At 39.8% G+C, this 12,505-nt stretch overlaps 2 protein-coding genes across 2 annotated transcripts; both read left to right on the forward strand.

Moving 5' to 3' along the window:
- Positions 1-1,384: 1,384 nt before the first annotated feature.
- On the forward strand, positions 1,385-5,811 carry LOC108899785 (extracellular calcium-sensing receptor-like). The gene is given in 10 exon segments (XM_018700434.2): positions 1,385-1,739; positions 2,019-2,313; positions 2,465-2,551; positions 2,841-3,110; positions 3,400-3,478; positions 3,481-3,605; positions 3,693-3,968; positions 4,295-4,522; positions 4,598-4,721; positions 4,798-5,811. Coding segments are annotated over 10 exon segments (2,625 nt in total). The 5' UTR covers positions 1,385-1,509; the 3' UTR covers positions 5,709-5,811.
- A 1,931-nt stretch (positions 5,812-7,742) lies between these two features.
- On the forward strand, positions 7,743-12,237 carry LOC108899759 (extracellular calcium-sensing receptor-like). The gene is made up of 9 exons (XM_018700384.2): positions 7,743-8,209; positions 8,434-8,728; positions 8,880-8,966; positions 9,256-9,525; positions 9,815-10,021; positions 10,110-10,385; positions 10,713-10,940; positions 11,016-11,139; positions 11,216-12,237. The coding sequence occupies exons 1-9, from the start codon at positions 7,935-7,937 to the stop codon at positions 12,124-12,126; spliced, it is 2,673 nt and encodes an 890-aa protein (XP_018555900.1). The 5' UTR covers positions 7,743-7,934; the 3' UTR covers positions 12,127-12,237.
- Positions 12,238-12,505: the final 268 nt, after the last annotated feature.

Below are 12,505 nucleotides of genomic sequence, written 5' to 3' on the forward strand. Positions count from 1 at the left end.
CCCTGTACAGATCACCACTCCATTGCATGGCCAGCACATATAGACAAACAATTTTGTCAGACATTCACACCTATGGGCAATTTAAAGTTATCAATTAACCTGGCCTCTGTAGGAGAGAACCCACACAGGCACAAGGAGACCATGCAAACTCCACAGCCCAAACCAGGGCTCAAACCCAGAACCTACTTGATGTAAGGCAACAGTGCTAACCACTGCACCACAGTACCACCCTAACAAGGGTGGTGGATTTTAAAAATTAAAAAATAAAATTCTCAACACTGAGGCAATAAGGTTTCTAACACTGGATCCTACACTTCACATTATGAAACCAAGTGGTGTCTTTCATTAGATCCTCCCTGGTTGCTAAACACCAATGTCAAGTTTGTAAAACAGGGTTTCTCCCAGATAGCTCTAGTCACAAAATCCTGACTCCAATACCATGGTTATTTTACTTTGGAATCCAGCCAGACCAATTTACATTTGAGAAATGTCTCTGGAATTTCTTTGTTCAGTTTTGATTTCAAAGGAGCATTATTGACCATTGCAGATCCTCTCTTAGTCATTGTATCAAAACTGCCTCATTATAGTTTAATGATAGGGTCTGATTTCCAGGCTAGAATTCCATGCCCCATAGACCACAATTACTTTCACTGGTTGAGTACCACTTTTTGTAATAAGTAAACTGAACTTGATGTGTAAAATAACTGGAGTGTGCCTTTAAAGTAAAAAAGCTGAGAGGAAATGAGGGAGGGGATAGATGGGTCACAACACAATCTAATGCACGCATGGTTCTGCACAACTGATCATATCTCATATCTACCAAGTTAACAGGTGCCAGCCAAATACAGTCACTCTCTATCAAGCACAGTGCAATGAAAATTAGATGGGAAGATGTATTATTTGACCAAGCGTCTCAGTATGCTGCTGCTACCATCTAGTGGACATTTCTCTTAATTCCATCACGGTGTCACAGTGAATACCCCAAACTCAGGGCTGATTTGTGCATTTGATGAGCATAATCTGGTATGTTTGTCACAACTTTGGATTGATCTCAGTTGTAAATAACTTTTCTGATACAAGCACGTACATAATTTGTTAAGGTTTAAAAAAAAAGTGAAAGAAAAAGTGTAGAAAAACTGTATTTTACAAAAATACAAATAGATAATTTACTTGAAAACAGTCTACAACTTGACATACATATGGAAAACCCACTTCACATGACATTCAAGAGAATTTACACACCATATGACTATCATGCAATTTATATTAGACCTTGATCACCATGGTCATCCACAACTCACATTTGGCTTGGAAAGGTGACATTAACAACGTAAACACATTGATTCACCTGTATGAAATAAAATGCATCTTAGGCCCTGCCCCTACATCTTCTCCTGCCCTGATGGGTGGTGTGGAAGATTAAAAAATACTGTAAGTCAATAAAAGGGGGTGACATAGCTGTAGAAATTAATAACTGGGCTCAGAAAAGGGGTGAACCAGAGGAAAGTCATGTGGACAATCCTAGACACTAACTTGCTCTTGTTGTTGTATTCCTACTTTTCCTCTACTGTGTCCTCCCCTCTGTATTCCTCCTCCTGCCAGTTACAGGGACAGTTTCATCTAAATGGGATTCACAAGACTGGAGATGTGGTTCTTGGTGGGCTTTTTGGAACCCACTTCTTTTCTACTCATCCTGACCTGTCTTTTACCTCAGAGCCACAACAGCCTACCTGTCATGGGTGAGTCTGTCAGGGAAATAGAAAAAAGCTAAAACTGGGAAAATCAGTTCCATTAGTAAAATGTATTTTTGTTCAACTGATGTTACTATTAAAGAGTTTCATTGTGTATTTATGCCATTTAAAAGATATTGTTTTTTGTACAGTCTCCTTTTTTAAATTGATTTATTAGTATCATGGTTGCTGCTATTAAACTGAATTCACTGCTCACTGTATGTGTTTGCACAGTTACTGTATACTGTTGTATTTTTTAGTAGTAAACACTGGTATTTTATGTGTTAGTTTTGATGTTTCAGGATTCAGAAAAGCACAGACCATGGCCTTTGCTATTGATGAGATCAACAGAAACTCCAACCTGCTACCTAATGTGACTCTGGGATACAGTCTGTATGATAACTGCAACAAACTAGTAATTGGATTCCGTGCAGCATTGTCATTAGCCAGTGGTCAAGAGGAGCAAGTCATATTACATGAGACCTGTGTAGAAACCCTTCCAGTCTTAGGGATTGTGGGTGATTCTTCTTCTACACGTTCTATGGCCATCTCCACTGTCTTAGGTTTGTACAGAGTGCCTATGGTAAGTTTTTCTGCCTTACCATCTATTAATTCTTTTGTATCACTCACATTGTTTGATGAAGTTCTTAATAATTAATAATCAACCTTACATAATGAAAGAGTGTGTTTAAGCTTTGACTGTTTTCAGGATGCTCAGTCTGTGCTTTTCACAGGTGAGTTATTTTGCCACATGTTCCTGCCTGAGTGACCGCCAAAGGTTTCCATCCTTCTTTAGGACGATCCCAAGTGATGCTTTCCAGGTGAACATCAATCACCAAAATGCTAATGCATAGAGCAGTTAAACATTTTTCAGGAAGAACATCCCTGTACAAAAAATACACTGCTCAGCCATAACATTAACCCCAGCTGCCAGTGTTATTGTTATGGCTGTTTGGTGAATGCACTTTTGTGCATCAGCGGTAACAATACTTGTCAAAACACCAAGAGGCAATAATTAAACATCTTCATTGGTGGAACCAGTTTCTCAGGATTTTCAATAAAAGCTTATTCCAGCCTATGCACTAATCCCTCCACTCTGTACTCACTTAGGTGCGTGCTATGATTCAGATTCTTAAACACTTTGACTGGACTTGGGCAGGTCTGTTGGTGAGAGATGATGATTATGGACTCCATGCTGCCCGATCCTTCCAATCTGACCTGGGTCCATATGGTGGAGGTTGTCTGGCCTATACAGAGATTTTGCCCTGGGACAATGACCCAGATGAACTTAGGAGGATTGTGGATGTGATGAAGAAATCTACAGCTCGTGTGGTCATTGTGTTTGCACATGAGAGCCACATGATTGACCTCATGGAAGAGGTTGGGCTTGAAATTGAATTTTGTCATAACTTCACACACAACTTAATGTTATCTTTGTCAAAATGAAAGACTTAACATGCGTAAACGTATTGTCTTGTAAGAAATAGGTATAAGATTAATAAGTTACATCTCTGATTAATTAAAATTGTTGATAGGTGGGTTTTAGAGTGAGATTCCTCCCTCAAAAAAATTATACTCATTTCCAGTTATGATGATATTCATCACTTTGCTCATAACTTGCCATAAATGGCGATATAAACTCATATACTTGGTATAATGCAATGTACAGGTGGTGAGGCAGAATGTGACAGGACTGCAGTGGATAGCCAGTGAAGCCTGGACAGCAGCTGCTGTGCTCCAGACCCCCGCCTCATGCCGTACCTGGGTGGAACACTGGGCATTGCCATCCGTCGAGGAGAAATACCAGGGCTCAGGGACTTCCAGTTACAAATACGTCCTGACCTATACCACAACAACAGACGTGGAAATAACATGGTGAGATTTTAACCTTGAAATCAAATCTGTTATTTGTAAGAATAATATATTCATTATTTAAAATACACATTTTTGAAAATGTTTCAGGTTAATCAGTTTTGGGAACACACATTTCAGTGTAGATTTGCACCACCTCCAGCAGGTTGGGTGGAAGCTGGAGGAGCATTATGCACTGGACAGGAAGATCTAGAGAGTGTGGAGACTGAGCTCTTGGACGTTTCAGACCTCAGGCCAGAGTATAATGTGTATAAGGCTGTGTATGCTCTGGCATATGCCCTTGATGACATGCTGCAGTGTGAGCCAGGGAGAGGGCCTTTCAGTGGGCACAGCTGTGGGAATTTACAAAGACTGGAGCCATGGCAGGTGTGATATCAGTTTACACTCCATCTATTCACATGACTAAACCCTGTGTTTTAGTATTCCTTGTGGAGTAGCATGCATAGGATTAAAGTGAAAAATCTTTGAGGTGACTAAATGTGAAATGATTAACACAGCTAAGATAAATTTTCCAAAAGCTGGGTAATAGCTAGATAGTATTCAGTAATATCAGGTCAGAGAGAGCAACATTTTGTCATTAGGGTTGTTTTGTTTGCAGTTTAATAATAAATACTATGTGGTCAACATGGTCATATCAGTTTTTCAATCTGTACTCTGTTTTTCTTCTGTATCCCTTATTCTAATATTCACAGCTTGTGTATTACTTGGATAAGGTCAACTTCACCACATCATTTGGTGATCAAGTGTCATTTGATGAGAATGGTGATGTTTTACCAATCTATGATATTATTAACTGGCAGTGGCTTCCTGATGGAAGAACTAAAGTTCAGACTGTGGGTGAGGTTAAGAAGTCAGCCTTCAAAGGTGAAGAACTCACACTTGATGAAGACAAAATCTTCTGGAACTTCAAGTCAAAAAAGGTCACTTATGATTTTTCAGACTTCTGGTCCACAATAGTCATGTAGAATAACAAATATTTATTCTTGTACCTACAGCCACCCCGGTCAGTGTGCAGTGAGAGCTGTCCTCCAGGTACCCGCATGGCCAGAAAGAAGGGGGAACCTGAGTGTTGTTTTGACTGCATCCCTTGTTCTGAGGGAACAATCAGTAATAAGACTGGTGAGTGTTCAGTTTTAAATAATTCAGTTTGGATATATATTATAAACATGTCTCAACACTTTTCTTATTTTCGTAGACTCCATGGAGTGCACCAGTTGTCCAGAGGATTTCTGGTCCAGTCCTCAGCGTGACCACTGTGTTCCTAAAACAACAGAATTCCTCTCCTATCACGAGCCTCTGGGTATCTTCTTGACAGCCACCTCACTGCTGGGCACATTTATCTGTATTGTTGTCCTAGGCATCTTCATCTATCATCGCAGAACACCTGTAGTTCGTGCCAACAATTCAGAACTGAGTTTCCAGCTATTGCTGTCGCTTAAGTTATGTTTCCTCTGTTCATTGCTATTCATTGGACGACCCAGACTATGGACATGCCAACTGAGACATGCAGCATTTGGGATCAGCTTTGTGCTTTGTGTCTCATGTATCCTGGTGAAAACCATGGTGGTTCTGGCTGTGTTCAAGGCCTCCAAGCCAGGAGGTGAAGCCAGTCTGAAGTGGTTTGGTGTTTTACAGCAGAGAGGGACAGTTGTGGTTCTTACTTCTGTTCAAGCGGCAATCTGTACTGCCTGGCTTTTGTCTGCTTCACCAGTACCTCATAAAAACACCCAATACCACAATGACAAGATAGTTTATGAGTGTATAGTTGGGTCCCCTGTTGGTTTTGCAGTGTTACTTGGTTATATTGGTTTACTGGCTATGCTCAGTTTCCTGTTAGCATTCCTAGCAAGAAATCTTCCAGACAGTTTCAATGAGGCCAAACTCATAACTTTCAGCATGCTGATCTTCTGTGCTGTGTGGGTGGCATTTGTCCCTGCTTATATCAGCTCACCAGGCAAATATGCAGATGCAGTGGAGGTATTTGCCATCCTGGCCTCCAGTTTTGGCCTCTTAATGGCACTGTTTGGACCAAAGTGTTACATAATCCTGCTGAGACCAGAGAGAAACACAAAGAAAGCTATCATGGGTCGAGGCACAGGGCCATAAAAATTGTACTTAATTTCATAGGACAGAATTAATCTTTTTTTTCTACAAAATACAAAAATACAGGCAGAAAATGTATGTTAATTTGAACAGCAATATCATGTAATTTAGACAGATAGGACATACATGTAGGACATATTATGTATTGAAATCTTCTGCATTGTGGATCATATGTGTAAGAATACTAGTTATTCTATGCAATTATGAGTGCAATTAATGTACGAAACACTTACTCTTCAAATGCTTTTTATGGCCTCTGTGACTTTTTATGGTGTAAGTATTTCTTGCACCTGATTAAACTGTAAGTTACTTTCCCTGAATAGATGATGCAGATTATTTGGTTTAATCCAACAGTATTTAATTTGACCTGCATGGAGCTGATATGAATTTAGAAATACACGCACCAGTTTTCCTATTTCTTCCAAATTGGAAAAAGCTCCTCTCAGTTCCTGAATTTTCTGAACATCAACAAGAACAAAGTCATGGAGGTATTGTCTTTTGAGGATGCAGTAATCCATCAATTCTCAATATTGCCTGCAGTATAGAGGATCTAGGGCCAACACTGATAGAATTATACAGTGTCTGAGCATCAGACCTGATAGTGAACCTCAGGAGTTTGTTTTTTGTTTGTTTTTTTTTTTAATTCCACTGATTGGTTCAGACCTATCTGTTACAGCAAATAATCATGAGCTTACTGATTGGTCTGGTTTCCAGGCTGGAATCCCACACCACAGAATAGAAATAGCACAATTACTTTCAATCACTCAGTACCAATTTCTGTAATAAGTGAACTGCATTTGGTGTGTAAAATCACTGGAGTGTGCCTTCAAAGTAAAAAAAAAAAGCTGAAAGGAAATGAGGGAAAGATGGGTGACAACAAGCTCTAATGGGGTAACCTGTTCTGCATGCATGTTTCACTGATCATATATCTACCAAGTTATTATTGGTGCCAGATAAATATGGTCAGCCTCTATCAAGCACAGTGCAATGGAAATTAGATGGGAAGATGTATTATTTCACCAAATGTCTCAGTATGCTGCTACCATCTAGTGGACATTTCACTTTTATTTTGCACTGTTATTGTGTGACAGTGAATCGCACAATCTCAGGGCAGATTTGTGCAATTGGTGAGTATAAACTGGTATGCTTATCACACACAAATTTGGGATTATACTCGCTACAGAATGAATCTCCTGATACCTGTGCAGTCATGAAAAAGAAAGTACACCCTTTCTTTGCATTCTGTAGTTTTTCATATCAGGACATAATTTAAAAAATCATCAATCTACCAAATTCTAAAATTATTTAAATCTAACCTCAGACATAAAACAACACACAACAGATTCCACTGTGTCATTATTTATTTAACAAAAATGGTGCCAAAATGGAGAAGCCATGTGTGAAAAACTAAGTACACCCCATGATTCAATAACTTGTAGAAACACCTTCAACCGCAGTAACTTGAAATAATCATTTTCTGCATCGCTTTATTGGTCTCTCACAACATAGGTTCAGTTCATCACATTTTGTGGGCATTCATTTATGCATAGCTCTCTTAAGGTCCCATGATAGCATTTCAATTGGGATGAGGTCTGGACTTTGACTGGGTCATTGCAACACTTTAATTCTTTTCTTTAATTTTTTTCTTTATCAGCCACTCTGTTTTAGATTTGGTGGTGTGTTTGGAATCGGTGTCCCGTTGCATGACCCGATTTCAGCCAAGCTTTAGCTGTCAGGTAGATGGCCTTGCATTTGACTCTAGAATACTTTGGTGTACAGAGGAACTCATGGTCACTTCAATGAGTGCAAGGTGCCCAGGTCCTGTGACTGCAAAACAAGCTCAAATCATCATCACCTCTCCACCAATGTGCTTGACAGTTGGTATGAGGTGTTTGACCAGCAAATTGTCAAAAGTACTTTTCCAGTCCATTGCAGGGCCAACACATATAGACAAACAACCATTTACACCTACAGGAAATTTAGAGTCAACAATTAATCTAACGTGCATGTCTTTGGACTGGAGGAAGCTGGAGTACCCAGAGATTTAAATTTGGATTGGAAAGGATGCAAACATTGCCTTGGAGAGAATTATGCCTCCATTCAAAATCAGTCTCAAAAGAAATGCATCTTAGGCCCTGCCCCTACATCTTCTCCTGCCCTGATGGGTGGTGTAGAAGATTAAACAATATTATTAGTCAATAAAACAGGGTGACACAGCTTTACAGCTTAATGACTGGGCTCAGAAAAGGGGTGAACCAGACGAAAGTCATGTGGACTTTGCTAGACACCAACTTGCTCTTGCTCATGTTGTTATATTTGTACTTTTTCTCTGCTGTGTCCTCCTCTCTTTATTCCTCCTTATGTCAGTTACAAGGAGAGTTTCATCTAAATGGGATGCACAAGGATGGAGATGTGGTTCTAGGTGGGCTTTTTGAAATTCACTTCTTTTCAAATTATCCTGACCTGTCTTTTACCTCAGAGCCACAACAGCCTACATGTTATGGGTGAGTCTGTCAGGGAAACAGAAAAAGGCAGAAATTTAGAATGTACTTCTTTTCTTCTCCTCTTTCTTTTGTCTTATTTATGTTTTTTTTTTCATTCAAATGTTTTTGTTGTTACTGTTCAACTACCTTCATTCTTTGCATGATCTATTGTTGTGCAACATGTATATGTTTACACAGTTATTGTTGTATTTTTAATTAGTGAAAATTTGTATTGTATGTGTTAGTTTTAATATTCTAGGATTCAGACAGGCTCAGACCATGGCCTTTGCTATTGATGAAATCAACAGAAACTCCAACCTGCTTCCTAATGTGACTCTGGGATACAGTCTGTATGATAACTGCGTTCAACTTGGAATTGGATTCCGTGCAGCATTGTTATTAGCCAGTGGTCAAGAGGAGAAAGTTTTATTACATGAGACCTGTGTAGGAACCCCTCCAGTTCTCGGGATTGTGGGTGATTCTTCTTCTACACGTTCTATGGCCATCTCCACTGTCTTAGGTTTGTACAGAGTGCCTATGGTAAGTTTTTCTGCCTTACCATCTATTAATTCTTTTGTATCACTCACATTGTTTGATGAAGTTCTTAATAATTAATAATCAACCTTACATAATGAAAGAGTGTGTTTAAGCTTTGACTGTTTTCAGGATGCTCAGTCTGTGCTTTTCACAGGTGAGTTATTTTGCCACATGTTCCTGCCTGAGTGACCGCCAAAGGTTTCCATCCTTCTTTAGGACGATCCCAAGTGATGCTTTCCAGGTGAACATCAATCACCAAAATGCTAATGCATAGAGCAGTTAAACATTTTTCAGGAAGAACATCCCTGTACAAAAAATACACTGCTCAGCCATAACATTAACCCCAGCTGCCAGTGTTATTGTTATGGCTGTTTGGTGAATGCACTTTTGTGCATCAGCGGTAACAATACTTGTCAAAACACCAAGAGGCAATAATTAAACATCTTCATTGGTGGAACCAGTTTCTCAGGATTTTCAATAAAAGCTTATTCCAGCCTATGCACTAATCCCTCCACTCTGTACTCACTTAGGTGCGTGCTATGATTCAGATTCTTAAACACTTTGACTGGACTTGGGCAGGTCTGTTGGTGAGAGATGATGATTATGGACTCCATGCTGCCCGATCCTTCCAATCTGACCTGGGTCCATATGGTGGAGGTTGTCTGGCCTATACAGAGATTTTGCCCTGGGACAATGACCCAGATGAACTTAGGAGGATTGTGGATGTGATGAAGAAATCTACAGCTCGTGTGGTCATTGTGTTTGCACATGAGAGCCACATGATTGACCTCATGGAAGAGGTTGGGCTTGAAATTGAATTTTGTCATAACTTCACACACAACTTAATGTTATCTTTGTCAAAATGAAAGACTTAACATGCGTAAACGTATTGTCTTGTAAGAAATAGGTATAAGATTAATAAGTTACATCTCTGATTAATTAAAATTGTTGATAGGTGGGTTTTAGAGTGAGATTCCTCCCTCAAAAAAATTATACTCATTTCCAGTTATGATGATATTCATCACTTTGCTCATAACTTGCCATAAATGGCGATATAAACTCATATACTTGGTATAATGCAATGTACAGGTGGTGAGGCAGAATGTGACAGGACTGCAGTGGATAGCCAGTGAAGCCTGGACAGCAGCTGCTGTGCTCCAGACCCCCCGCCTCATGCCGTACCTGGGTGGAACACTGGGCATTGCCATCCGTCGAGGAGAAATACCAGGGCTCAGGGACTTCCAGTTACAAATACGTCCTGACCTATACCACAACAACAGACGTGGAAATAACATGGTGAGATTTTAACCTTGAAATCAAATCTGTTATTTGTAAGAATAATATATTCATTATTTATAATACACAGTTTTTGAAAATGTTTCAGGTTAATCAGTTTTGGGAACACACATTTCAGTGTAGATTTGCACCACCTCCAGCAGGTTGGGTGGAAGCTGGAGGAGCATTATGCACTGGACAGGAAGATCTAGAGAGTGTGGAGACTGAGCTCTTGGACGTTTCAGACCTCAGGCCAGAGTATAATGTGTATAAGGCTGTGTATGCTCTGGCATATGCCCTTGATGACATGCTGCAGTGTGAGCCAGGGAGAGGGCCTTTCAGTGGGCACAGCTGTGGGAATTTACAAAGACTGGAGCCATGGCAGGTGTGATATCAGTTTACACTCCATCTATTCACATGACTAAACCCTGTGTTTTAGTATTCCTTGTGGAGTAGCATGCATAGGATTAAAGTGAAAAATCTTTGAGGTGACTAAATGTGAAATGATTAACACAGCTAAGATAAAATTTTCCAAAAGCTGGGTAATAGCTAGATAGTATTCAGTAATATCAGGTCAGAGAGAGCAACATTTTGTCATTAGGGTTGTTTTGTTTGCAGTTTAATAATAAATACTATGTGGTCAACATGGTCATATCAGTTTTTCAATCTGTACTCTGTTTTTCTTCTGTATCCCTTATTCTAATATTCACAGCTTGTGTATTACTTGGATAAGGTCAACTTCACCACATCATTTGGTGATCAAGTGTCATTTGATGAGAATGGTGATGTTTTACCAATCTATGATATTATTAACTGGCAGTGGCTTCCTGATGGAAGAACTAAAGTTCAGACTGTGGGTGAGGTTAAGAAGTCAGCCTTCAAAGGTGAAGAACTCACACTTGATGAAGACAAAATCTTCTGGAACTTCAAGTCAAAAAAGGTCACTTATGATTTTTCAGACTTCTGGTCCACAATAGTCATGTAGAATAACAAATATTTATTCTTGTACCTACAGCCACCCCGGTCAGTGTGCAGTGAGAGCTGTCCTCCAGGTACCCGCATGGCCAGAAAGAAGGGGGAACCTGAGTGTTGTTTTGACTGCATCCCTTGTTCTGAGGGAACAATCAGTAATAAGACTGGTGAGTGTTCAGTTTTAAATAATTCAGTTTGGATATATATTATAAACATGTCTCAACACTTTTCTTATTTTCGTAGACTCCATGGAGTGCACCAGTTGTCCAGAGGATTTCTGGTCCAGTCCTCAGCGTGACCACTGTGTTCCTAAAACAACAGAATTCCTCTCCTATCACGAGCCTCTGGGTATCTTCTTGACAGCCACCTCACTGCTGGGCACATTTATCTGTATTGTTGTCCTAGGCATCTTCATCTATCATCGCAGAACACCTGTAGTTCGTGCCAACAATTCAGAACTGAGTTTCCAGCTATTGCTGTCGCTTAAGTTATGTTTCCTCTGTTCATTGCTATTCATTGGACGACCCAGACTATGGACATGCCAACTGAGACATGCAGCATTTGGGATCAGCTTTGTGCTTTGTGTCTCATGTATCCTGGTGAAAACCATGGTGGTTCTGGCTGTGTTCAAGGCCTCCAAGCCAGGAGGTGAAGCCAGTCTGAAGTGGTTTGGTGTTTTACAGCAGAGAGGGACAGTTCTGGTTCTTACTTCTGTTCAAGCGGCAATCTGTACTGCCTGGCTTTTGTCTGCTTCACCAGTACCTCATAAAAACACCCAATACCACAATGACAAGATAGTTTATGAGTGTATAGTTGGGTCCCCTGTTGGTTTTGCAGTGTTACTTGGTTATATTGGTTTACTGGCTATGCTCAGTTTCCTGTTAGCATTCCTAGCAAGAAATCTTCCAGACAGTTTCAATGAGGCCAAACTCATAACTTTCAGCATGCTGATCTTCTGTGCTGTGTGGGTGGCATTTGTCCCTGCTTATATCAGCTCACCAGGCAAATATGCAGATGCAGTGGAGGTATTTGCCATCCTGGCCTCCAGTTTTGGCCTCTTAATGGCACTGTTTGGACCAAAGTGTTACATAATCCTGCTGAGACCAGAGAGAAACACAAAGAAAGCTATCATGGGTCGAGGCACAGGGCCATAAAAATTGTACTTAATTTCATAGGACAGAATTAATCTTTTTTTTCTACAAAATACAAAAATACAGGCAGAAAATGTATGTTAATTTGAACAGCAATATCATGTAATTTAGACAGATAGGACATACATGTAGGACATATTATGTTATTGAAATCTTCTGCATTGTGGATCATATGTGTAAGAATACTAGTTATTCTATGCAATTATGAGTGCAATTAATGTACGAAACACTTACTCTTCAAATGCTTTTTATGGCCTCTGTGACTTTTTATGGTGTAAGTATTTCTTGCACCTGATTAAACTGTAAGTTACTTTCCCTGAATAGATGATGCAGATTATTTGGTTTAATCCAACAGTATTTAATTTGACCTGCATGGAGCTGA

This window comes from Lates calcarifer, linkage group LG21 (genome assembly GCF_001640805.2).
Source record: "Lates calcarifer isolate ASB-BC8 linkage group LG21, TLL_Latcal_v3, whole genome shotgun sequence".
Lineage (NCBI taxonomy): Eukaryota > Metazoa > Chordata > Actinopteri > Centropomidae > Lates > Lates calcarifer.